This window comes from Nicotiana sylvestris, chromosome 11, assembly GCF_000393655.2.
Source record: "Nicotiana sylvestris chromosome 11, ASM39365v2, whole genome shotgun sequence".
NCBI classification, from domain to species: Eukaryota; Viridiplantae; Streptophyta; class Magnoliopsida; order Solanales; family Solanaceae; genus Nicotiana; species Nicotiana sylvestris.
This window is the reverse complement of record NC_091067.1, coordinates 8,195,627-8,223,580: the sequence shown is the minus strand read 5'-3', so window position 1 is coordinate 8,223,580 and position 27,954 is coordinate 8,195,627. Positions and strand designations below refer to the sequence as shown.

Sequence of the window (27,954 nt, the reverse complement as noted above, 5' to 3'; positions counted from 1 at the left end):
AAGATCCACTTGAAAGTACATTGATTGAGTTTGATATCAACTTTATATATTCATCTAATAGTGAAAAAAATGCTTGAGTGGTGAAATTCTTAGAGTGTATGCCTAAAAGACGAGTGCACAAGAGTGATACACGAGTGGTAAAATTTGAGTAAAATCTTTGTGGGATACAAAAAGGGAGTGAATTGGAGAGGTCCTTTTACTTTTAACTTATTTTCTTTATTTGTAGGTATTATGTTTTTGAATATTAGATATACTACAATTCCAAGTGAGGGAGTCCCCAATGAGACCATTTTGGAGGCTTTACAAGCTTATCATGACCCAAAATTCACTAGTCGTGATGGCACCTAACCCAACCCGCTAGGTAAGCCAACTAATATCTATCTAGTTTTAATGATATTTAACAGGACAATTAATTAAAGAAATTATCTAAATCTGATACATTCCCAAGGACTGGTAATACGAATCATGAGCTTCTAAGAATAGAGTTTACAAAGCTGATATAAAGTAAATACACCTTCTGTTTGAGAAGTACATAAACAGAGTTTTATAAATTTTAGGCTACCATGAACAAGAGGCAGCTGAGTCTGGATTGCAGGTGAACCTTCAATGCTAGCTCCCGCCATGCACAGTAACATCGGCATCTGAAATCTGCACGCAATGTGCAGGAAAGCATAGTATAAGTACAACCGACCCCATGTACTAAATAAGTAACAAACCTAATCTTAGGTTGAAAGTAGTGACGAGATGTAACATAGGTCGGGTTCATCACCAATAACTAACGGCAGTTCATAACAATGTAGCGCAAGTAAATAAAGAAGTAGCTCAGATATAACATGCTCAGCCTTTTCATAATTTTTTCGAAAAACAGTTCCACTTTTCAAGTATATCAGTGAAACCCCAAATCCTTTACTGAAAACTTCAAAAAAAGAGATAGTTTGAAAATTGTAATTTTTCCCAAAAACTTTTCATCAGGTAAATGTTTCATTCTCAGATAGCATGAGGAAAGTACATCTTTATGCCCACATGTCAAGATATATGTAAAAATCATTAATGTCACCAAAACCGAGTAGCAAAAGAGAATACATCTCTATGCAAATATCTCAAGTACGTATGTCAAATGCAATGTCTCTCAGTGATGAACTCGTGTACTCACACTCTCATAGTACTCAACCTCACGGTCTCATATTATCTCTTACCGTGCTCATTACTCAGCACACTCAATCACTCAGAACTGTACAATACTCGTTGCGGCATGCAACAAGATCCACATACATATACATAGTTGATTGCGCTCACTAGGGTGTGAAAACTCCGGAGGGGATCCTACAGACCAAACGCTATAATCTGCATGGACAACTAACGTGCTGCACGGACAACTCACGTGCTATAATATCAAATCAAGATCCGCACGGACAATTCACGTGCTGCACAGACAACTCACGTGCCATAGTATCAATATCAAGATCCACACTAACAACTCACATGCTGGACGGACAATTCATGTGCCATAGTAACAATATCTCAAATCAGGTCATCGGCCTCACTCAGTCATCAATCTCTACAGTCTCTCTCTCTCTCTCTCGGGCTCACAATGTCATGAAACTAGCCCAAAAATGATGATATGAGGTATCAGTAAATAACAACAAAGACTGAGATATAATATGCATATGCATATGCATGTGTATGACTGAGTATATAAAGCAATGAAAGCAAATAACTCAACAGCAGAAATGATCTCAGTGGGTCCTAACAGGATAAGCATGTAGCCTAGACATGGTGTCTAACATGGATCACAACCCAATTCCTTTATCACATGGTGAAAATACAGATATCAACAAAATAGGGCCACTATTCAATGCCATGGAAACAACGGAGTCACAATTTACAGGGTGCATGCCCACATGCCCGTCACCTATGATGTGCGTCACCTCAACATCAATTATATAATACATAATTCGGGGTTTCATACCCTCAGCCCTAAATTTAGAAGAGCTACTTATCTCGAACAAACCAATTCCAATACCGAGCAAGCCAAGCGATGCTCTAAAAATGCCATCTCGCGCGTTCCGACCTCTAAACGGCTTGAAACTAGCCAAAACTAACTTAAATACATCAAACAATGCTAAAGGAACCAATCCCAATCGAAAAAGGCTGAATCTTTAATCAAAAGCCCAAAATCGGTCAAAAAGCCCAACCCGGGCCCGCACCTTGGAACCAATCAAAATTTACTAAATCCGACAACTCATTTAATTACGAGTCCAACCATACTAGTTTCACTCAAATCTGACTCCAACTCGATGTTCAAAACTCAAAAAATCACTTTATGAAATTTTAGACAAAACCCCCAAATTTCACTTTGAAATCATCAATCAAATGCCAAAGACGAAGACAGATTCATGAAATATAACCAAATTTGAGTATAAAACACTTACCCCAATTCAGATGGTGAAAATCGTCTCCAAAAATTGTCTAAATTCGAGCTCCCCAACTCAAAATATGACCAAATGAACAAACTTTCCATATTAAGTAATTTTGCCCAGCTGTTCTGCCTCGTTTTGCATGCCAAACAGTCCCGAAACTTGCTTTTGATGCCTCTAATGGATTCCTTGTGAAATTTCAGTCAGGATAGACTTTTGAATCACTCCATTTGACTTTATAATGAAGAAGATATGTTGGTTTTAATATTTGAAAATAGAGCAGATTGTTAAATATGAAGTTAGTAGCAATTTCTTAATTAATAAGAAAAATCTCGCAACCCAATTCCTAGTAAAATGACTATAAAATTCTCATACGATGTCCAAATTTGATGATTCTTTTTACTATGCCTCCATAATTACGATACGAATCTAATGATTCAATCAAAATAGAAATTGGAGCTCATTTGCTTAATTTGGTGCCATTTATGCTTGAAGAAACGACGTTGAAACATAAGAAAAACGAGCGCAACATAGCCCAAACCTATCCGAAACTCACCCGAGCCCCTCGGGACCCCGTACGAACATACAAACAAGTCCCATAATATAATACAAACCTACTTGAGGCCTCAAATCATATATAACAACATCGAAGCGATGAAACGCACCTCAAATCAAACTTAATGAACTTCCGTACTTTTGACTTCCAAAAACTCGCGTCGAAACATATCAAATCAACGCAGAATGAAATAAAATTTTGCACACAAGTACTAATACATCATACGGAGCTACTCGTACCACCAAACTACCAAGAAAAGTTCAAATTCTCAAAACGACCGATCAGATCGTTACAAAGCTTTGATTATGAAAGTTGATAACATGGAACAAATGGTCAAGTCTCATAATAACCTTCTTAACCAAATGGCAAGGCTTGTAACCTAATCCTAACCAAGGGGTGAGAGCAAGTGTAACACAACAAACTAGTTCTACGCCCACCGCATCACACATTACAAATACAAAGACAAGTAAGAGTTGAGCATCAACAACAACTCACAACAACTGCAAAATAACTTTGATGATGATTTGGGCTATGGCAAACAATATGATGAACCTGTTAGAGTCCAACCTAGAAGCAATGGACAATCAAACTTTAGAGAGAGAGGTGGAAAGCATGGTAGAGATTATTAAGGTAGAAACTTGAATGATGCTTATGATAGAAATATTGGTAACGAAGAATATGGTAGAAGCTGGGGAAATGAAGAAGATTAGGGTCTTAATAACATCAAGACTTCACTTCCTACTTTCAAGGGAAGCAGTGACCCCGAGGAATTTTTAAAATGGGAAATACAAATGGAAAGAATGTTTGAGATTAACAATATATCCTATGCAAAGAGGTTCAAACATGTCATTTCTAAACTTGTACTAGTTATGCACAGGATTGAAATAGAAATGGAGATATTGCTATTGATTCTTGGGGGTTTCTTAGGGTGGTTATGAGAGGAAAATTTGTGCCTGAAGAGTATGTGAATGACTTGCTTACCAAATTTTATAACATGAAGCAAGGAAACAAAAATTTGGAGGCTTACTTTGAAGAGTTGGAGACAACTAGGGTTAGAGTCAATCTTGATGATAATGGAAGATTCATGATTTTTAGATTTTTAGCGGGGCTTAAGCATGAAATCTCTAGCCAAATGACTTTGCACAAATTTGTTACTATACATGAGTCACTCCAAGGGGATATCAAAGTTGAAAATAAACTCCAACAAGAGAGGCAACTCAAAAAGAGCAAATCCAAAAGTTACAATACTCTTGGAGCAAAAACAAGGAAACTTGGCAACCTCTTTCAAATGGCAACAAGCCAAAAGTTACTCCAAGTGGCAAAATGACAAAGGCAAACCAAAGGTAGAGGCTAAGGAGGGAGGTAACAATTCTAAATCTTATTTTTAAAATTTTAACTCTAATAGATGCTACAAATGTCAAGGATATAGTCATAAAATGAGTGAATGTCCTAATAGAAGAACCATAATTCTTATGGAAGAAGCTTATGAAAAGGAAGAAAATAGAGAAAGAAGAGGAGGCCAAATGTGATGATGAAGTAAAACATGACACTCTTATTTACCTTTGTATGTTGTTAGGAGAGTGTTGAATGCAAAAGTGATGGAAGATATGAACCAAATAGAGAACTTGTTCCATGGAAGGTGTAAGATTAAATATCATGTGTGTTATTTGATTATTTATGGTAGTAGTTGTGATAATGTTGTTAGTACTTCTATGGTTGAGAAGTTGAACTTGAAAACTCAAATACATACTCGCCCATATAAGCTCAAGTGGCTTAATGAATGTGGTGAACTTAAAATGACTAGACAAGTCTTGATAAATTTCGAAACTAAAAAGTATGTTGATGATATTCTTTGTGATGTGGTGCTTATGCAAGCATGTCATATATTGTTAGGGAGGCCATAGGAATACGACAAGAATGCTCTACATGGAAAGACTAATAAATATTATTTTGAGGAGAATACTGAAAAGAAGAATGAAAAGAAAGAAGAGAGAAAACAAGAGAGTTCAAGTGAGGAACAATCTTCTTATAATTCTCTCATGACGATGTTTTTCGTGCTAATTGTTTGGCTTATTATGTAGATACTTTGAAGAAGTATTCAAGTGGAAGTCTTCAAAAAAGAACATCAAGTGAGGTGACCGAATTCACCCTAGCCCAAAGTGAAGATTCTTTCATTCTACAAGGAGGTAACATAGAATCTTTAGAAGTGTATCAAGGTATGATTGTTAAGACTAACACTCTTTCTTCTTGTGATGAGCATAATGATGTTTCAAGTGTTAGTTTGGGTACATTTATTGATTCTAATGATTCTTTGAGTTGTGAAGATACACTAGATAATGATTCTTGTTGTTTTGATGGATTGAATGACCTATTTACTTATGAAGAAGCATTGATTGAGGTTGAGGAAAGCGTAAACATTGCATCTTTATGTGATTTTGTTGAGTTTGATCCATTAATTGTGATTGTTAATGCTTTCTACTTTGAGGACCATTCTTTAATTGGTGATGATTGCTTATTTGAAGGTAAATTGAGTTGTAAAGTTTCAAGCTTTAAGCCATTAGATTCTTTCTTGTTTGATTGTGAGATACAATCTTTTGAATTTGATATGGATTTACCAATCAAAGGTTCCATTTTTAAGAAGATGTTTGAGATTACTAATGAGATTGTTTTGGAAGCTAAACTTTTTGAAAAAGAAGAAAGTTCTTTAATTGGTGTAAACCTTCTTCCTTTTCCACTCATATACTTGATAGAACTAATTTGTTCCACTAAACCAGTGCTTTGAGTTTAAAACAAGATTACTTTCATGTGGGTTGGTGTGATGAGTTTAAGAAAAAGCATGTTAAATCTTTCTTGAATGATAATATTGGTGAAGCCAAGAGATTTGTTTTGTTTGAGCATACCATTCTTATTTTCTATTTCTCATATCTACTTGAATTCAAGAATGACTTATTTATTTCGCTTATGCTTATGCTTGGACTTGATAAAGCTATGAGAGTTAATACTTTTCTTGATGATTCTTATGCTGGGGCACACTTGGTGTGCAAATTGGAGGTATTTCATATAATTCTCATATTTTGGTTAGCTTTTATGCTTTATTTTGCCCATGGGTATCATTAGATTTTGGTTTGAATAGTAGATTTGTCTTACTTGATGGCTTGGATGCACCATTAATTTGTTAAAATATGGTTGCTTGTTAGTTTGAGGAACTTGTTTATGTCCAAGTTAAAATTTTACTAATGGAAGCTCCCTTTCTTTTGTTTAAAGGTCCAAATATGATGACGAATTTTTTTTAAGGGAGAGAGGATGATAAAATCTAGATAGCCATCGAGCAATTTGGATTCTAATTGGAGGCTACTTCCATTACGGAACGGCTACATGTGCAATATCGCCAACAATTAAAGACTACATTATATCTGGTGGTTATACTTGTAATATTTAGCTCCCTAGTATAAATAGCCCTTACGGCTCTCATTTTAGCTTAACTTATTTTGATATTGTGAATAAAAACTCATTGAGAGTATTTAGGATAAATTCCTACATTGGTTGATTACTTAGTAAGGTGAACTTGCAAGGGGATTGCTTCCCTTGATAGTTGTTCCTATAGTTTTGGATCAATTAAGTCTTAAATTGATTAGGTATTTGTTTATTTCAAATGTTCTTTCAATTTCTTTAGTTGGTTCTCTACTGAATCTTTATCTTTTATCTTTTTATTTGTGTTCTTGTTATTTTACTTCTGCGTTCGTATCAAATAGCTTGAGATGAGTTAAGTTAAGATAGATTGAGTTCAATAAATAACCGGGTCAATAACCAAGCCAACGTTGGACGGATCATTTGGGCTTGACCAAATTTGACAACCCTATTTCCGTTATAGGCAATTTGACTTTAGCCCAAGTGTTGACTTTTGGTTTGTTTCTTCTTTGTTAATTGATTGAATACTAGAGTATATTTTTAGGATAGGATAAACAGACAGTATTCTGCCTCTTTCCTTTTTTATGGTGATAGGAATAACAGTTTTACCTTTTTCAATATTTTAGTCATCTAAAAATAGGAACAAAAATTTAAGAGAATTTTTTAAAAATGTTCTGTAACTTAATATGTTTGCTTAACTGTTTTTAAATTTTATGTTTTGCACTTAATATGCTATATCGTTTACAATGAGCTAGCTATTTGTACTGGTATAAGCTTATTGATATCTAATTGTCGCAAAAATTTGAGGTTTTATGTTCCAGTTTACATTAATTACTCAAAACTAATTTAGAAATACTTCCTCCTAACATATAAGGTTTGTTTGCTAAAATGATAAGATAATGTTCGAGATACTAAAGTTTGAATTTTATTTTAGTTTTTGAAATCATATTTTCTAAATTTCTCTAAATCTTCAAAAATTAAGTTTGCAGACCAGGAGTGGAGGTAAAATTCTAATTACGGGTTCGAATGAACCCAATAACTTTTGCTTAGATCTTGTATTTGTCATTAAATATATATAAATATTTAATTGTTAACCCAATAACTAAGACGTGCTAATGCATGTTGACTTTTTTGGAGAAAAAAAAAAGGGAATGGATGTTGATTGAAAGAGAAATATATGAGAATCATTCTGGTTAATATATAGGCCCTCACGCTAATATAAATCAATGTAATTGGAAGAAATAGAGAAAGAACAGCTAATTGATTAATTAAAAATTGACATGTAAGAATTCCAAAGCAAGAAGAGCTGAATTATCAACTCGGTCTTTGAAATTTCTGTTATAGTAAAATAATAAATATACTACTCCCTCCTCCGCTAACTTTTACTCATCACGTTTCGTTTTTTGATACTCAATTTGACTAATTTTTAAGTTAAATTGCATTAGATTTTTGTTAATATTTTAAAATTAAAATTTAGATATTCGGAAACTATACGAAAAGTACGATAATTTGTAATTTTTCTCATATCAATATGATGAAAAAATACATGTTAAAATGTTGGTCAAAATTTTTGTAATTTGACTTTCGAAAAGTAAAAGAGAAAATGCATAAGTACCCCTGACCTATACCTGTATTCTCAACTACACACTTTTTCTTTGCGGGAATCCTATTACCCCCCTAAACTTATTTTAAATAGAATTATTTGCACCCTTATCGCTGACGTGACAGAGTGTGTGTATTTCACTCTCTCAAAGGAGAGTGAGAAGCAAGAAAAAACGATTTTCACATTATTTTTTATTCTTTTTTACCATTTTTCTTACTTTTCTTTTACCTTTTCCTTTTTCTTTGTCTTTTTTCTTTTACTTTTTTTCCGTTTCTTCTCTAATTCAGGCGGATGTTGATTCACCGGCGACTTTGTCTGACTGTTTTTCTTCCAAATTTTTCTTTTCACACAAATTAAACTCTCAAAAAGATCTATTCATAAGCAAAGCAAAATACACTAAGATTTGGGAAAAAAATTTATCATCGGAAAACCTTCCCATGCCGAAAAAAATGATGTATTGAAATTTTAAGTGGAAAAAGTTTTCTCAGCTTATATTCGTTTTTATTTCTTTTGCTCTTCCTCCCACACATAAATTACACTTTCAAAAAAATTTATATATATATTTATAAAACAAAAACACTTAGATTGGGATAAAAAATCTCTCGCCGGAAAAAAAAGTTTGCCAGAAAAAAGGGTGTTTGTGAAATTCCGACGACCACCATTTTATACCGCTGGTGACCAAAACAAAAATAAAGATAATGAATAACAAAAAAAAATGAGAATAATAAGGAATAAGAAAAAAAGGATAAGAAAAAGAAGAAAGAATTAAAAAAAGTACTAAAAATACATGTGGGGCGCGTGTAGCTCACCACTTGCCAAGAGTTTGGTTGTCAGCGTTAATGGTGTAAATAATTCTATTTAAAATAAGTTTAGAGGGTAATAAGATTCCCGCAAAAAAAATGTGTAATTAAAAATTCGGGTATAAGTTAGGGGTACTTATGCATTTTTTCAAAAATAAAATATGATAAATAAAAGTGGACGGAAGAGTAGGATAAGAACACGTACAAAGTCTATATTTGAGAAATTTCAACTTTACGAAATTGTTCAAGTTTAACGAGTGTTTGAGTTTTCGGTTACTTATTAGGATTTGGGCTAACATTTATCAAATTTTGCAAACATAAAGGATCATAATGTGTTAAGATGTTTACATCAAGGACCAAAATAGTTTTATCCCTATACATTAAGGACCATTTTGATTATTTTTATTTTTATTCTTAAAACATATTTTTACTTTTTGAAACACTTTTGCAGTCATCGCTTCTGACAGTCCGATCCAACGTTGGGAACTGATTTTGCCGGAAGTTCCATCTCCGACGCGAATTTGAACTACCCATTTTGCTAGAAATAGAATCAAAGCAACCCATTCTGACATGTGCCCACTTCATCTTTACCTTCCAAAGCTCGCAGGTTTGGAGTTAAATCTGATAATACAAACAAGAAGCTCAATAATTTATGCTCAGTCCAAAATATTCTCAACCTTAACATCCTAACTCGCAAAGGCATTCGCTTAGACAGTAAAACTCTAGCTTTTCTAATTCAACAGTGTGCCAATTCAAAGTCATATAGACAAGGAAAATGGATCCATTTCCATCTCAAAACCACTGGGTGGAAACACCCCACTACTTTTCTTGCCAATCATTTGATTGGTGTGTGTGGTAAATGCGGTCATCATATTGAAGCACGTAGCGTGTTTGATAAAATGACTACGAGAAATTTGTATTCCTGGAATAATATGCTTTGCTAAGTCAGGCATGGTAAAGGCTGCTAAAAGGCTGTTTGACAAAATGCCCGAGAAAGATGTTGTTTCTTGGAATACTATGGTGATTGCTTATGCTCAGCTTGGGTACTTCAACGAGGCTCTCAAGTTTTATAGAGAATTTAGGAGGTTAAGTATTGGGTTCAATGAGTATAGCTTTGCTGGGGTTATTACTGCTTGTTTAAGTCCAGGGATTTTTCTCTCACTGAGCAGGTTCATTGCCAAGTATTTGTCGCTGGGTTTTTATCTAACATAGTTCTTTCTAGTTCGATTGTTGATGCATATGCAAAATGTGGAAAGATGAGCGATGCTAGAAGGTTGTTTGATGCAATGAGAGTAAGAGATGTTCTTGCTTGGACCACCTTGGTTTCAGGCTATTCAAGGTGTGGCGATATGGTGTCAGCCAGGGAGCTGTTTGAAGCAATGCCTGAGAAGTATCCTGTTTCTTGGACGACTTTGATTGCTGGTTATTCCCATAGTGGCATGAACCTTCAGGCCCTTGAGTTATTTGCAAAGATGGTGAAGCTTCAGGTCCAACCTGATCAGTTTACGTTTAGTAGTTGTCTATCTGCTTGTGCTGATATAGCATCACTTAAGCATGGTAAGCAAGTACATGCATTCCTGGTGAATGCTGGTTTAAGACCTAATGCAATTGTTATGAGTTCTCTCATTGATATGTATTCAAAATGTGGAAATTTGGAAGTTGCAAAGAGGGTATTTGATACGATGGGCAACAAACATGATGCAGTATTATGGAATACCATGTTGTCTGCATTAGCACAACATGGTATGGGTGAAGAGCCAATTGAAATGTTCTTTAAGATGGTGAAGATTGGAGTGAAACCAAACAGAATCACATTTGTCGTCCTTCTCAATGCTTGTAGTCATTCAAGACTAGTGCAGGAAGGCCTTTCTTTTTTCGAGATGATGACTTCTAATCATAATGTTCCTCCCGATGAAGAACATTATGCATGCATAATTGACCTCATAGGTAGAGCAGGACGTTTTAGTGAAGTGCTAGCTCAGATAAAGAAGATGCCTTGTGAACCTGATGATCATATTTGGAATGCCTTACTTGATGTTTGTAGGATTCATGGAAATGTAGAGTTGGGTAGAATGGCTGCCGAACTACTAATAGAGCTGGACCCACAGTCTCCTGCCGCATATTTGCTGTTGTCAAGTATTTATGGTGCACTTGGGATGTGGGAAAATGTAGAGAAAGTGAGACAGCTTATGAATGAGAGACATGTTAGGAAAGAGCAGGCTGTTAGTTGGTTAGAGATTGAGCAAAAACTGCGTCCCTCTTTTGGGTGCAGTCAGTTGAATACGTTAGAGAAAGATACACTCACGATTTTGCAACTTTTAGCTGATAAGACAGAAGATGATGATTTATTACATGATAGTGAAAGGTAAAATTTCTTTCCATTTTTTCTCCTCTGTATCACTGAAACGTATGCAAAATAAATATGTTTACTTGGCACACCTTACGGTATTTATAGAGTGTATCTAAATTTAGGTGAATTTTAATGCAGGCAATTATTTCTTTGGCTTGTTAACTGCTCATACTTTATCTCGTGTGTGGAAATATTTGAACATTATCTAGTTGCACTTGCATAATTTTGTTAAATGTCCCGTCTCTTTTGAGTCTCTGCCATAAGAATAAGATCAGAGATCCCTGGAACAGCCTGTCCTGTATTTTCAGTTAACCTGGACGCTTCATTGTTTCTTGTTTCAAGAGAATGCATGAACAACAGCTTTGGGCCACTGCTCCTCCAGACCTCCACCACCCTCTAACTTTGCGAGCGAAATATCTTCCTTAGGTGTTCTCCCTAGGCCATCCACTGTACATTAACGGCAATTTCTCAAATCAAAACCAGTCATCTTTTTTTCCTTTGTAGTTGTCATACTGGACTAAATGTTGACATCTCATAGTTGATTCAAACTTGAAGAAATTTAGTTTATGCTAAATCATCAAACGATAAAAATGTGAAAGCTCAAATATGTTTGAATCAGCCCATACTCTGGATGCATTCAAGAATAAAAGTACCTTTTTATGAGAATTGTTTGATTGCAAAGATGCCTTGATTGAATGATAAAATTGAGGTTTGGAAAATCTAAGTCGGAAGTGAATTCCAAATTATTGCCAATAATAGTACCTAATTGTTTGATTGTTTTTATCAGTTTATCTCACATGCTCATCCCCTTCCAACCCTGATCGGAGCGAACTAATACGAATATTTCTGCTCCTGCGTCTTCCTCTTCCTCCTAGGACAATTTGCCATCCATCTGCTTTTCTTAATTTTTCTTCCTGTTAACATGGCTGGCAAGCACATGTCAAATGCATGCATCGAGCCAGCTCTGATTTTAATCCAAATCTTGTCAATACAGTTTCATACATGGTGGGCTTGATGCTAGAGGTAGCAGCCTTTGATGTGAACTACATGGGCCACCCTCTCAACCAGCACACACCAGAAAACAAGCCATTCTTATATGCCATTTTGGCTGCCGCTGGGCTTCTTCACAATTATCACCTCTGATTTGTTGAGGAACTTAAATGATTGGTTGAAGTTAGTTCTTGTGCCAACAGCCTTAAGGTCTAAGCTGCTGGTATGGGCATTGCTGACATTTTTTGCCTGTTGTGCCTGGGAATGATTTTTGAGGTGGGGTTTCCCTGGTAAAATGCCTATCCAGAAGCAACTGTGACGTCGTGTTGCAGCAAGTCTAGAAAAGAAGCGCCATTAGTTCTTAGTTGTCATGATTGAGAACATTATAGTTTTGAACGCTGGGGATTTAGAGTCGGCAGGTGGTCAATAGCTTCATTTTATTGACAATGTAGCTGAAGATAGCTATGATTGCGTGCTGGATGGTATATTGTTGTATTGAAAGATCATAACCAGAATTTTGCTGGAATTTGTCATCCCTACCCATGAAGATCCTAACGGAAGGAGCGTATATCGGAGCAGCTTGCTCTCATTTCTAGACAGAGCAGTCGCTTTATTTGTGGCTGCTTCGAACTGAAAAGAAACAACTGAATGTTATTTTTCTTCTACTGTACTAATCTATTAGAATAGTTACAACACATTCTGTTAGTCAGATAATGGTATCTTACTATTTTATTATTCTCTCGTGAATGATTCACTCACATCTCGTCCATGCTCTTTACTAGATGAATGCTTATGTTTACTTTAAAGGAAAGAAGAAGTAAAGGAAACGAAATTGTAGCAGAAGCTTTTAGCATTATGATGTTGGTTGTGTTCTCACTCAGGCGGGTTTCGCTGCTGCTTTCAGCATACATTTACAAGTTGATGCGGCAAAAACATACCAAAATACTGGGTATAAGATTAATTTAATTCGTTTGCCGAAAAAATGTATAAGATTAATTCCATTCGCTAGCCGAAAAATGTATAATATAGCCGAAAAAGTTGATGCGGCAAAAATATGTATATTTTTGTACATAATATATTTGTATACAAAAAATATACATTTTGTTCGCTATTACTTTTAAAACAGTTAAAAATATACATTTATTTAAAGGTATTATATTATTAAGAGAGTCACGATTTAGTCCAAATGTCAGCATCATTCTTAGGTTAGAAAAACAAATTCTATAAAATATGTCGTTCAAACCTTATTGCAGAGAAAAACTATTATATTATTAAGAGTATCACAATCTAGTCCTAATGTCGACTAGATTAAAAGAAACAAATTGTATAAAATATGTCGTTCAAACATTATTAGATACAAAAACTTGGAATTTAAGTGGAGGAAGAATAGACGGTGAGCCCATTATACACCGAATTTTGAACCATGTGCCAATGGATCTCGATGATTTATCGGCTATCACACAAATAACATGTTCAAAACATAGACAACACAATTTTATCAATGCTCAACATCCCCGAATTCCCCTAAAACTAAAATGACAAATTTCTTTTAGAAAATACAAAACAATGCAAGAAAGGACGGGAGGAATTGTTAATTTCACTCCATATTTATTTGGCAGAATTTCCAAAGATAGATATACACTTTAACAATTTCCTTCACAACCTATCTAACCGTTAACCATACATAAAAGTCACACTGCTTTCATCTCACTAGTAGTACTGCAGAATGCAGATCATACACTGGCTATCTTTAGCACCTAGAGAATGAAGCATCATCTGATGCCTTTACTGAATTTGCTGCTTTTCAAAACTTCCTGTAATTGCTAGGATCCTCAATATTTCCTACACAACCTACCCAGCCCTTAACCATACACATAAGTCACCGTTGTATCATCTCACTAGTAGTTCGGCACATCATACGCAGGTTATCTTCTGCACCAGGAGAAGGAACCATTATCTGGTGCCTTTACTGAATTTGCTTTTTAGAACTTCCTGTAATTGCTGGAATATAAAAGAAAACACCCCTGCAAAAACAAATAAAATATCAAGGATGGGTAAGAGAGTATGTTGAGGTAACGCTAACAAATATGTTTTTCTTTTCAGAATTTTCTTTCTGTAGTTTCTATCCAAGTCCTACAGAGCCTCTGGGCTTTTAGAAGAAGGAAGAGAAGACATAGGACATTGCCATGTGGCGTATAATGTGGTTCTAGTGGAAGTAGAGAAATAGGAGAGCTTGTGCGGGGGTAGAAAATGACTTTGTATATGTAAGTAATAGCATGATTTTTAGTGAGCTTTTGGTGCACCCATGGGATTCTTGTTTGTATAGAAAATTGGTTATCATTTGTAGAGAACATGTTTTGTAAACTGCTTGTATATAGGAGGTTTCTCAAAAATATAATTATTTACCAAATTACCTTATCAAAATAATCTGTCAAAGAGGGATGAGACACTACCGGCTTTGACCAAATAGTTTAGGAGGTAAGGAAAGGGGGAAAATGAAATATTACTGGATTGATTGGATATGACCAAATGATTTTGGACAAACCTGATACAGGGATCTCTTTCTGGAGCAATGATCCCCTCACCAGAAGTGTCCCTGGTATCTGCTGGAAGACCTATAGATACAACGACGCACATACTAAATAGTGAGATTAACAAGCCCCAAGAATAACCAGGCATTGGTTCCAACGACATAAGTACATAATATGCTAAATAATAAGGGGAATTACAGAAACTCGCAGGCGCATGTCATTTAGTTGGCCAGAGCAATAATTTGCAGATATTGGTATATCCTGTTCGTTTCCATTCTGTGACCGGGTCTTCATGATAGACTTACATTGCTCGCCTGACAAAGTTACCTATAAGAAAACATTGAGATTCAGGAAAAAACATGTAACTGGTGCAGTAATTATCAGAGAGAAGAACAAAATGGAGCTTACATCAACATTAAACGAGGCAGAGTCTAATTTAGAGGATGCACCAATACTACAGAAAAAGGATTCCACTGATTGCAATACATCAATGGCACTCTGATGGCGCTGCAGACCCTAAACAAACATTGAAAATCGGTAAGAAATCTTGGATCTACTAGCAATGGAAGTAATTAACAGAACTAGTCCAACCACTTCGTGCAGAAACTAGTTAGTCTGCCTAGAGAAGCACATGAACTCATACATAAGGTAGAAGTACAAACCGAGGAGAATACATAATTTGTCAACAATCAGTTCATGCAAAAGGATAACAATGACAATACAACTGCCAATTGACTTTTTTCCTGGGTTCAGGTGGGGTGGGAAGGCAGGGGCAGAGCACAGAGCTTGTTTGTCCCACCAAAAAATTTCCTTGCGGTTAAGGAGATTGAGGGAGAAAATAATGATATCCCAAGGTGAGTCAAGCAGTTAAATGGTTAGAAGAACATACCGATGCTTCCTATCCCAATCCAAATTCAAAAGTATTATTTGCAAATATATGGTAGATATGATCCATTTTATACAAGATAATCATTAGACTGCAAAACAAAAAGATCTCAACTGATGGCACTAGTGATCAGATAATTTTGTTAAGTAAAGACCACAGCAAACGGCTGTATTCATGATCTTATGTTCTATTCCACATGCTAAACCACTGCCACACAGCATAAATAATGGATTTATGAAAGTTGATCTTTTTCGTAACTACATCTTCCATTGTGACTAATAAAGAACAATCGAAGCAACGCTATTCAGCCACACCCGGTGCACCGGACTTATTGAAAATTATGACGGGGTCGAAAAGAATTTTGTTCTTTCTATGACGGAATTATATTAGATAGATTCTACTTCCAAGTGAATTCTTCCAAGCCATCAAAAACTACCTCTTACACATACCTAAAGAAGAACCAATTCCACATTTACCAGTCAAAATACTAACTCAACTCCCACACCCTGTTATGCATCCCTAAAGAAGAACCAGTTCCACACCATAGTCAAAACTGTCAAAATACTAACTCAACCCCCATGTCTATGTAAGTGGACAAAATTTGAATTGAAGTTGAAAAAGTTTGTGGAAGTTGAAATTGCGTTTGGACAATGAACTACACTCAAAAAAGAAGATGGAAGTAGTTGACGAATTGTGAGTTTCTTTTTATAAGTGTACACCACCTCTAACAAAAGACGCAAAGCTTACACATAAAAAGTGAGAGACAGTATCAGGTGAAAAGAAAATTGCTCGTTCTAACTTTTACTGACAAGCTTATGATACTTGAGCTCTTTTTTATCAGAATTATCAATTTCCCACGATTGAATAAATGACAGAATAAAAGTCTAGTAATAACAGACCTCAAGCATGAACGACATGTTATTCTTCTCAGCCACGTGGGATGGTACCATCTTCTTGGAAAGAGGGAGAAATGACCAGGCAAGACCCCATCGGCATGTCTGGCCTTGCACAAAGTCAGTTGTCTTCACTATTGTTGCTCCAACCTCCCAAAGCTTTGATATAAGTACCTTTAGGTTAGTTTTTCTTCCAACCATCGAGGTGTACCACCTGGCAAAGATGGGGTCAGGAAATATAAGGACTCTTCAATTAAGCTTTCATGATAAAGTTCTCTAACACATAATGCAATAAACCAGATTCAAAGACTGATAGCATTCCGAAAGGATTCCCTTAACTGAACACTATCCTCAATAATACGAGTAATAAAAGCATTCTCTCCACCAGGACAAACCATCTCCTGCATAGTCCCACCACAAGAAGTCTTTGGATTTAATCTAGCTTCTTCCATCGTCTCAAAAAATGGAGGGTTGCACATACAAAAATCGAATTTCTCCCCATCCTTGACTACGCCAACAAGTATAGGAGGTCCATTGTAAATTTTTCCTATACCTGGGTGCACTGGGAGATGAGAAGGAGGTGAAGGTCCAATGAGAGCAGCCTCTGCATTGTCGAAGTCTACGTCTTTACATTGGCCATATTTTCCTGGTTCATCATTCAGCTCTTCCTTGGAAGCTGATGGGGTTTCCATGTTAACTCTTCTGATTTCAATCAATTCAGAAAGAAGAGGATTACTTTTAACATTTTTCTCTGCCCACTCGAAAGCTACGTTGGTAACATCTGTTATAAAGCAAATGGATGACACATATGAAGAAATCAGTGTTTTATAAATATATAGTGCAATTTTATTAGACAAGCACCAACAATGACGCAAGGGAGAAAATTACAAATTAGAGGGGGCTACCAGAGCCAACAAACTTCCAACCCATAAGAGATGCACCGAGAAGAGGGTAAATGCAATTAGCTCCCGTTCCTATATCAAAACCCCTAATACAGTTTCTGTCATCTTGAACTTTAGGAATGATGTTCGATGACAGAAGATCTTCAATCCAATGAATATAGTTAGATCTGTTGGGGACTGTAGGGCAAAGTTGTCCATCAGGAATCCACCTACATAGAAAACATGTTCAGACATACGTCCTCGTGTATGTTAAAAAGCATACACGAGAGATACAGGCAGGAAACAATTTAACTGCAAGAGCTACTGGTTATTGCTAAAAACAGAAATTCCCATTTTAAGTCGACGTATAATTTTGAGATATCTAACAGAGTAAGTAGGTTTCTTTAATTTTTCATTTTATTGGTAAAGGTGTTTTATTAATGTGTAGCAAGGGACTGCAGAATATTACAGATAAAAGTAACAACAACAACAACAACAACCCAGTATAATCCCACTTAGTGGGGTCTGGGAGGGTAGTGTGTACGCAGACCTTACCCCTACCCTGGGGTAGAGAGGCTGTTTCCAAATAGACCCTCGGCATCCTTCCCTCCAAGAACTTCCCACCTTGCTCTTGGGGAGACTCGAACTCACAACCTCTTGGTTGGAAGTGGAGGTTGCTTACCATCACAACAACCCCTCTTGTCATTACAGAGAAAAGCCACATTACAAATTATGCAATGAGCTAAAAAATTCGATCATGGCATTTATGTCATTTGCAGTTGCCATGTTACACCAAAAAGAGAGAGTAAAGAAATGCATATGTATTTAATGCTAATTACAGAATCATTTTTGCTCTAAAAAATTCTTATGTTCCTTTCTTTCCATATGATCCACCAGATTGTAGGATGGATTGAATTCAATGTTTTCACCTTGTGCTTTTCCAGCCCTTTCAAAATACCAGCATTGCATTAATATTGTAGTTATTTTGGCATTGCCCAGCTACCCTTACAACATTAACAATGAAATGCCAAATCTTAGTGGTGTAAACGCAATGAATGAAGATATGATTAACAACCTCGCTTTGCCTTTCAAACAAACGGCACCTGCTGCAAAAATTGATCCCTCCTTTCTGAAGTTCTCTTGGGTTAGGCATACTTTCTGCGGCACCAGCCAGGTAAACCAGTCCACCTTTAAAGGTGCCTTGTTTCTCCAAATGCCGCTCCAAGGCCAGTTTGGGATGCTGCCATATTCTCTTCTTAAGTGTTGATAAACAACCTCTCACCTTAAATCTCCCCTTTGCATCACTTTTCCAAGTAAGAGAGTCAGATTTAGACTGTAAACACTGTTGAACTCCCAGTAGTTTATGTTATGCCTAAAACTGAAAGTCTAGCCTTGCTCTGTCCAATGATCCGCGACAGTGGCATCCTGGTTTTCCCCCCTTTAAATATCTCAGAATTGTCATATTGAGTTACAGAATCTAGCCAACTACAAGCAAAAATTCAAGATTAGTGATGTAAGAAAAATTGGTTCTCTCAGACTCCTCAAATAGCAAAAACTTCTACTACAGGAGGCAAAAAGACTGTAGGACTAACATATAGCTCTTCTACCAGTAGGAGTTGATTTTACAATAAGCTAGACCCATACTACGAGTTGTTTCATGCCATAAATAAACTCGGTCACTCAAGAGAGGAAAAAAAGGAAAAAGGAAAAAAGGAAAAAGGAAAAAGGAACAGATAAGCCATGTAGGACAGAGCAGATGACAATGACAGACCAAAGTCCAAAGAAAATCAGACAACAGAAACATAGAGGAGGCCACATTTATGCAGAAGAGTACCAAAAGAACACCAGAAAAAAAACTGGGAGGAAGGGAAAAAAATTACATTCATTAATTTAGAGTTTCACTAAGCACGAATAATTGCAAATTAGACCAGTCACCACCATCATCCAAACAAAAACTAGAAAAAAGAAACCTGTTTTTGAAAACAACAGAATACACTTGACTAATCAGATCTGCACAATTTCATAACCCATTCAAAATGATAGGAAGAGAAAGAGGAGTAAACAGAGAAAGCATACTGTGTTCTCTGGATATCAGCTTCAGGGCACAATGAGCTACAACTTCGCTGGCACGAAATCCAAAAACTGCAACAAAAAAAAGTTTATTATTAACACCAATAAGAGTTTTAGAAAGATAAATGTATGAGAAAAATGAAATCTAACATTCATTGTCAAACTCTTTGATGTTCAACCTGCCATCTCAATCTGTAATAGCCATTTCTTGGAGAAGATTGGATACCCCTAACAGTGCTTCACTGAACCAATCCTCTTTCAACCACTTAAATACTCGGATACCCCTAACAGTGCTTCACTGAACCAATCCTCTTTCAACCACTTAAATACTCTTGATACAACTGAAAGCTTTTCTGAAAACCTAAGTCCTTTTGTTTCAACAACTTAAATGTTTCCAGCTCATTTGCCTCCAGCATGATGGAACTATCATTGAATTTGAGCTCTACTGGGCACTCCTCATCGAACAACTCCACTCCTATCATCTCTTTGCTAGTACTTGAGACAGGTTCTTGGTGTTTTTTATAGATGAAGGATCTAAATCTTTTATCAGGTTCTACTCCGACAGAGTCCATTTTAGAAAAATTACAGTCAGAGAATGCCACGGGTTCATGCAAACAGAGAGGCTTCATTTTTTCAATCACATTGCTAGGGCATTCAGTATCTGGATCAAGGGAAACTGAATATCCATCACCAGGCTCAGTACCAATGTGTGACAGACCGATTTCATGGGCCACCTTCATAACTTTATCACTCTGAAGCCTAAGTACAGCATCAAGTGGCAATATATCTCTTTCTGCTATTTGGAGGCTATTAAGAGCCACCAGAAAAGGAGGAGGAAGAACGGGAGCAGAAGAAGAACTAGGAGACTGAACTTTTTCCGATGTCTCATCAATGCAACATTTATGCAAGGGAAAAGGCAGTGGATATAGTTTGTCCAAAATATCAAACAATTCTAGAGAACCTTTCTTTGGTTTCAGGTGAACTTCAGGGAATCTTGAGAAGGCAGAAAAAGACAGCCCCAGAAGAGTATTCGGCAAACTGGCGCAAATGCTTTCTAAAGCAATCTCATAAATGCTTGCGGGAAAGCTGATACCTCTGATAACATCAAAAACGTTTTGAGATGGCCTCAGTCTTGTGATGCCACATTCTTTAAGCTTCTGACATATTTGCAGGTGGATCTCTGCTGGATTTTCTTCAGAATCCTTTTGGTTGTCTATGTGTTTCCTACTAAGGATTTTAGTTAGTGTTCCATTTAGATACCCTTTTAGAAAATCAAGGTTCAGGTAGTAAGGTTTCTTTTTTAATTCCAATTCTCCAATACTCATATCATACAGAAGGTTATTTTCAGAGCACAGAGATTTCCCTCCATCAGGTGATTCTGACCTTTCTTCAGAGTCCCGTGCTGCAGTGTATCTCTGAGCTTCTAAACTGCCACATGACATTAACCTTACAAGCAAAAACCCAACAGAATTATTAGTATCATCTGATTGAATAGAAAGGCCATTGTTGAGAATGCCAAACCCCAAAACAATGACTTCCTTTTGCCTCCAATTAATCCAATCAGGAAGAATGTCTTTAGAGAAATCTACTCTCATAAGACAACTTTCACAACAACAATCACGACCAGAAAGTGAGAGGCCTGAAGGCTGTCCCCAAGCATATACCGATTTACTGAGCCTCGATATTTCAGGAAACTCACGGCCGTGATTGCTACCTGGCCCATAGCAGAATAGAGCAAATTCACTGTCCCAAAATGATCCTACCAAAATGCAACGCCCTGATTCGGTAGCCCATGCCCATTTATCATCTATTGAGCTTGACCTAAGGTCTGACAATCTTAAAACAATCATGTAACCTGGATTATTCAGGCCATGTACCCACCGCAACAATGGCATTAATGGCTTCCTCACATCACAAAGAAGAAGCATGCGACCAGAAACTGCAGCAAAACAAAAGGGGTCAGACTCCACTCTAGAGAGTGCAAGAAATCTATCAGTTTTACCCAACGACACTGCCTCAATCTTTAGCAAGGTGCAGACTTTGCACTTCTCTGACCTCAAATCCACCAAAAACACAGCCCTTGAATTCGCAACAATCAAAATCTTCGGATGCCAGCTAAATTCACAGCTTAGCCACTCTCCATCTCTATCCAACTTATCCCACAAAACCTGCAATTTCTTCCCTTGCAATACATCACAAGCAAACAAAGTCCGACTCCTCAGGCAAGAACCCATATCAAACAAGTACAAGTTCCCATTTTCCAACAACACAACACACTCTTCTCTCAAATGTGGACTCCAACAAGCATAAGAAACAGCACAACCCTTAAACAAGTTTCTATCAGCACTACCCACATAATCTACCGTAACACTGCCAACACCTTTAACCCCCATCTTCACACTATACCAATGAACAGAATACAAAGTACAAACCAATAAATACCCAAAAGTAGATAAACAAGCACTATCATAAATTTCACTAACAGTAACTGGGTTCACTACTAACCTCAAAATCCTACAATTCAACTTGTGATTATGCACTAACAAATATTTCCCATTCTTAAATTTCTTAACCACAACTTGTTTATCCTCAAAACATAGTATAAAATACCCAACTTGGTCATAATTTTCCCCAGTTGGAAAAAATCCAAGAACCGAATTGGGTTTGTTAGTTTCACAAATATTAGGGAAAGGGAGCAATTGGATTGCATTAAAGTTGTGAATTGATTCAGAAACATGTGGAGTAATAAACTGTGTAGCAATTGAAGAAGCTGTAGAAGGAAGTGTACTACTTGAAGTTTGTAGAAATCTTGGTAGAGAAAACTCAGGAACTGGAGGAGGAAGCCGAGTTGATAACAATGGGGACCGGAGGAGTAGTCTTAGGGTTTCTGCACATGGCTTGAAAATCAAAGGGCCAATTGGACTCTCAATACGGCGTCGTTTTGAGGAGGATTTTTCTTCGTGTGAATAATCTGAGAGTAGAAGTGGTGGCGAATACGATGAAGATATTGGCCATAGAGACTTCCACTCGTCCGAGAATTCCATTGCCGGCGGAGTTCCGGCAGGTGAACGGCGGAGAATAAGCTTTTGGTTTCAGGGAGAGCAAGGAAGCAAAGCATGAAGGGAGTATTGAAAAAAATGAAAATTCCATATTTGGTCCCAAAACTTCTCCTAATACAAGTTTGGGTCCAATTGGAGAAGAATAACAGCCTCTTTGGAAAGCCACGTGGGAATTAGATTTGAGTGTAATTAGGTGTAATTATACAGTTTGATATGTTTATTTGGTCAAGTAATTACCTGATCAGCATAAAATTGGGTGTAATTGGAGGGATGTAATTACACTCTAATTCTCAAGGAGGAGGTGAGAATTGGTGGTAATTACACTGTGTAATTACAAAGTTGCCTTTTTATTTTTATTTTAATTTATTTTCTTTATAACTTTTTATTTCTATTATTTTAATTTTTAAATTTTATTTTTACCTTTTAATATCCTTTGAAAATTTAAAATACATTTTTCTTTGTACATTATTTGTCTTTTATTTCTCTACCTTTACTTCTTGTGATTCCGTGTAATTGCTTATATTTTATTATTTATTTATTTTGTTATTCTATTTTTTGAAACTACACCTCCTAACATTAGAAATAATGAGTCATTAACAAACTTGGCATATAATAAGTGATGCAACTAAAGTGGAATTTCGTTGTTGAATGTGGTGATAAACTTATTGTGTTTCCTAATCATAAGTTGTAGTGGAACTTACTATTATTATGTTGAAATTTGACGTATGTTAAACTTTTTTTTTTTTTTTGAATTTTGAAATTATGTTATTTTATGGTTCCAATTTACTTGTTTCAGTAGTATTGGCTCACTGCATGTTGTTCATTTTTTAGTTACAATTAATAGACTAATTTTTTCAAATATTTGAATAATGTTATGACATTATATTTATAAATACTAATTTATTTTATCAAACATGAATTCCATGATGTTCTTACAAAACGTATGTTTTTAGTTTTTGTAAGTATCTAAACTAAATATTATTAATTTGAAATATATATACATATATATATAAATTATTTTTAAAATATTAGTTATAAATATATGATTACTAATTAATGTATATTCACGAAAAATATATATCTTAAATACCAAATATAATATCATTTATACTTAAAAAATTTATATGCATATATTTATTATATTAACTTGTAAATGTTGATAATTATTTCATTTAAATTTAATTTAACTGTGTAATTACACTTGTGCAACCAAACAGTAAACTTGTAATTGCAACATGTCGTCGTAATTACACAACTGTGTAACTACTAGGCTGTGTAATTACTACCCTAGTAATTACAGCAATTCCAATTACCTAATTGCTTTCCAAACATACCCTAAAAAAGAAGTCCAAATGGAGCATAATAAGTTTTTAAAAAGCTTTCGGCGGATAAGTGTGTTTGATCCTTAAAAGAAAGTACCTATTAAAAAAAAGTGCGTGTGGAATTTAAATAAAAAAAGAGCAAGAAGAATTAAACGTGATATTTACTGTAACGTGTAGGTTAAATGTTTTAAATTATAAATGCTATAAAAATTTTGAACTTAAATTTCTTGAATGTGTTTGATCGATCTGTTTAATAGTATTCAGTAGAGAAATCACTAACTGTAATATTTAACGATAGGAAAATAACAAATCTTAAACAACTGTAAGCTTGAGTTTGGAAGCCCGCAAGTTGAAATATTTGGTTATAATATTAATTTGTTTATAAATCTCCCAAGAGCTCTTTGTTTTTAGGAAAAATTACGTAATATATCAAATATTTATATTGTGTTTAGCTATATTTTTTTAGTAAGTTTATCATTCTTTAGCTATAGTTGTATTTTATAGCAAATCCATGAAATACAGATTAATTATTTTGAATTGAAACAAGAGGGCAATAAGCTCTCGTAGCTTAGTTGGTTAGAGGGCCCGCTAACTTAGCAGAGGTCATGAGTTTGACTCTCAACCGTCAACAAGAGCATTTGTATTCGTTGCGCGTTTGAATTTTGAATACAAGTGAACAAGCTAGTAACTGTGACGACCCAAAGGGTCATCACCGTAATTCTTCCTTGTTCCGTGCTTCCGAGGCCTTGAAAACCTCGCTTTTAGTTGCCTCGATATTGCGTGCGCAGTCCGGGCGCGAAGCCGGAAAGCTTTTATGTTGAAATATGCGAATTTTGTGAGAAATTTGATGAATTTTGATATTAATATGCATAATATTGACTTCGGTCAACATGTTGGGTAAACGGACACGGACCTGTGTGTGCCCGGAATTAAATTCCGAGGTCCCAAGCCCGAGAAATGAATTTTTGTGTGAAATTATTTTCTGAAATTTATTAAGGAAAATGAAGAAGAAAATTGATCAGAAAACTGTGGTATCGGGCTCGTATTTTAGTTCCGACGCCCGGTACGAGTCTTAAATATGTTTTAAGCACTATCTGTGAAGTTTGGCTAAAAACGGATGTCATATGACGTGTTTCGGACTTAAGATGGGGAATTTGAGTTTTATGAAAGTTGAAGGAAAATCATGTGTTTTGAGGCTTGATACTATGTATATGATGTTATTTTGGTGATTTGATCGCACGAGTAAGTCCGTAAGATGTTTTTAAGGTTGTGTACATGTTTGGTTTGGAGCCCCGAGGGCTCGGATGAGTTTTGAGTGGGGCCCGGGAGGTCTTAAGCTTAAAAAAAATACATGTCAGATGTTGCAGGCCCAGCGCGGCCGCAGCCATTTCTGCGCGGTTCGTGCTGGCAGCCACACGGCCGCGGTGCCTTTCTGTGCGGTCCGCATGGTGGGGTTCAGAGGGTCGACCAGCACAGCCGCGCACCAAATCAGTGCGGTCCGCGCTGGGTGGGTTCTGAGACACCCCACTACTTCCTTCCCTCGGCGCGGCCGCGGTGCATTCCTGCGCGGTCCGCGCCAGTCCCCAGCCTGAGTATATAATTCGGGATTTTCAGTCATTTTTCCACTTTTCAAAAACCCAAAACCTAAGAGGCGATTTTCCAAACAACTTTTCTTCTTCAAAACGAATGGTAAGTGATTTCTAACTCATTTTCTTCACTTCTTAACATCTTTTAACATGATTTCAACTTCAAAACAAAGATTTTCATGGGGGAAATTGGGTGTTTTGGGTAGAACCTAGGTTTTCTACAAATTGAGGAGTTGGACCTCAATTTGGGGTCCGATTTCAAAACAAAGCATATATTTGGATTCGTAGGAGAATGGGTAACCGGGTTTTGGTCCGAACCTCGAGTTTCGACCACGTGGGTCCAGGGGTGTTTTTGACCATTTTGGGAAAAACCTTGTAAAATTTATTTTTCATGCATGGGGAGTGATTCATTTAGTAATTATTAATGTGATTAAGTAACTTATGACTAGATTCGAGCGGATTGGTGGTGGAATCAAGAGGTAAAGCTATACTAGAAGCGTGAGTTGAGTTTGGAGCATTCGAGGTAAATGTTTGTTCTAACTTTGGCTTGAGGGAATAGGATTAGGATGTTATTTGCTACTTGCTAATGTGGAGTACAGTGTATAGGCATGGTGACGGTTATCTATGCACCGGAGTCTAGCATGACCGTGAGTCTTAATTGCTTTTAATTCGATTAATGTGACACAATCTCCTTGTTTACTTGATGAGTTTCGTATAATGTGAACGATTGAGGTAGAATTGTGATTTGTGTACTTTTGGAGCGTTAGCTCGAACATAAATGTGTTAGTTGAGGAAGAAGTGATTTAAAAAGAGAATGTGTTGTGAGTACTCCCTTGCCGGGATGTGTAGACTGATATATACTCTCCCTTGTCGGGATATTTTGGGCTGTTAGTTGTACCCTTGTCGGGTTAAAGGTATTGAGTTGTTATCCTCCCCTGAAGGGGTCTACTATATGAAGTCAGATATATGGGATCGTGTGACACACCGTCCACTTATATATGATATTATGGGATCGTGTGGTACACCATCCACTTATATATGATATTATGGGATCGTGTGGCACGCCGTCCATTATATATATATATATATATATAAATCGGAGTTTCTTCTGTTTATTTCCGATATTTTATTTTTATCTGTTACTCCCCGATAGCATGTCCCCTCCCAGCTTTACTTTGTATTATCTTGTTATTGTTTTCTTACACTTGTTATATATATTTGTACAAGTTAATTGTGGTAGGTCCTGTCTAGCCTCGTCACTACTTCACCGGGGTTAGGCCAGACACTTACCAGCACATGGGGTTGGTTGTGCTGATGCTGCACTCTGTGCATTTTGTGCACCGATCAGGGAGCAGCTTTCGGACCGCAGCAGTAGGACTTTTTGGGAGCTATCTTCAGTCCAGGGACTCTCGAGGTAGCCTAGCTGGCATTCGCAGGCCGAAGTCCCTTTCCATGTTTTTTTTCGTTTGTTTATCTTGTATCAGACAAACATGATGTATTTTCCTGTCAGACATTGTTTGTAGCATTCTGTAGTAGTCCGTGAGCTAGTGACACCAAACTCTAAGTATCATTTTGGTTCAAACTTCCGCACTTTTGGTTTTCAGTTGTTTTAAATTTAAAGTCTGCCGCTTAGATTTTTGTCTCGCTTATTATATTGTTGAAAGAAAGCAGGAAAGGTGTTTTAAACATTTGGCTTGCCTAGCTCCGATAGTAGGCACCATCACAACACCCGATGGTGGGAAATCCGGGTCGTGACAAGTTAGTATGAGAGCCCTAGGTTACTTAGGTCTCACAACTCACGGACAAGCTCAGTAGAGTCTGAGAGATCGGTACGGAGACGTCTGTATTTATCCCGTAGAGGCTACTGAGTTAGGAAAACTTCACTTTGTTCATTCTTGTCGTGATATCTGTTTCTCAAGTACTGATTGTCTTTCTACTCTGTTTTTTCGCAGATGGTGAGAACATGTGCTTCCTTTTCTACTGCGTAGCAGCCTGAGCCCCCAGCAGCAGCTCCTATTAGGGGCAGAGGGCGAGGCCGAGGTCGTACCAGAGGCCGAGGACGGGGCAGAGCTCAGTCCCGAGTGGCAGTCGTAGAGGTGGAGCCTCATGTTGACTACAACGAAGGGGTTCCAGCTCCAGCTGTTCCAGTGGGCCCAGCTCAGGTCCCAGAGGGTTTCATAGCCACTCTAGTGCTTCAGGACGCCTTGGTCCGATTGGTAGGCGTTATGGAGGGCATTTCTTGGGCGGGTTTGCTTCCCGTATATCCAGCCACATCTCAGGCTGGGGGAGGAGTTCAGACTCCTGATACTCGTACTCCAGAGCTGGTAGCTCCTCAGGCTTTGGTTCCAGCAGTTCAGCCAGCTGTGGCAGCCCAGCCAGGTATTGCGGCTCAGTCCAGTGATGGTGCAGCTATGTCCGCGGATGCTTTGTGGAGGCTTGATCGTTTCACCAAGCTCTTCACTACTACATATAGTGGCATTTCCTTAGAGGATGCTCAGGATTTCATCTTCAGCTGTCATGAGGTTCTACGGACTATGGGCATTGTAGAGACCAATGGGGTCGACTTCGCCACTTTTCGCCTGGCAGGATCCGCCAAGACTTG

General features: G+C 36.9%; 2 protein-coding genes and 1 pseudogene across 3 annotated transcripts; 1 reads left to right on the top strand and 2 right to left on the bottom strand.

Moving 5' to 3' along the window:
- The first annotated feature begins 9,359 nt into the window (after positions 1–9,359).
- LOC104234129 (pentatricopeptide repeat-containing protein At2g21090-like) lies at positions 9,360–12,882 on the top strand (annotated as a pseudogene).
- Positions 12,883–13,691: 809 nt separating this feature from the next.
- On the bottom strand, positions 13,692–19,571 carry LOC104234132 (uncharacterized). Its single transcript, XM_070160882.1, has 11 exons — positions 19,565–19,571; positions 19,343–19,457; positions 18,695–18,800; positions 18,391–18,590; positions 17,340–17,545; positions 16,774–17,215; positions 16,441–16,648; positions 15,064–15,171; positions 14,854–14,982; positions 14,670–14,739; positions 13,692–14,148 (listed from the first exon to the last, which is right to left on the bottom strand). The coding sequence occupies exons 1-11, from the start codon at positions 19,569–19,571 to the stop codon at positions 14,078–14,080; spliced, it is 1,662 nt and encodes a 553-aa protein (XP_070016983.1). The 3' UTR covers positions 13,692–14,077.
- Positions 18,199–22,534, bottom strand: LOC104234130 (uncharacterized). Of its 2 annotated transcripts, none has more exons than XM_009787631.2 (3): positions 19,536–22,534; positions 19,392–19,457; positions 18,199–18,800 (listed from the first exon to the last, which is right to left on the bottom strand). In XM_009787631.2, exon 1 carries the CDS (start codon positions 22,427–22,429, stop codon positions 19,700–19,702), a length of 2,730 nt encoding a protein of 909 aa, XP_009785933.2. In that variant the 5' UTR covers positions 22,430–22,534; the 3' UTR covers positions 18,199–18,800; positions 19,392–19,457; positions 19,536–19,699. The 2 variants fall into 2 exon arrangements, with proteins under 2 accessions (XP_009785933.2, XP_009785932.2); XM_009787630.2 differs by having other exon boundaries at positions 19,565–22,534.
- Positions 22,535–27,954: the final 5,420 nt, after the last annotated feature.

Bases quoted from the DNA above. Each gene is read 5' to 3' on its own strand.
- LOC104234130 (XM_009787631.2), bottom strand. From the start codon at position 22,429: ATGGAATTCTCGGACGAGTGGAAGTCTCTATGGCCAATATCTTCATCG.
- LOC104234132 (XM_070160882.1), bottom strand. The intron at 18,801-19,342 runs GTTATGAAATTG...TTTTGCTTGTAG, and splicing joins CTTCCTATCATTTTGAATGG to TTGGCTAGATTCTGTAACTC. The intron at 14,740-14,853 runs GTAATTCCCCTT...TTGTATCTATAG, and splicing joins ACATGCGCCTGCGAGTTTCT to GTCTTCCAGCAGATACCAGG.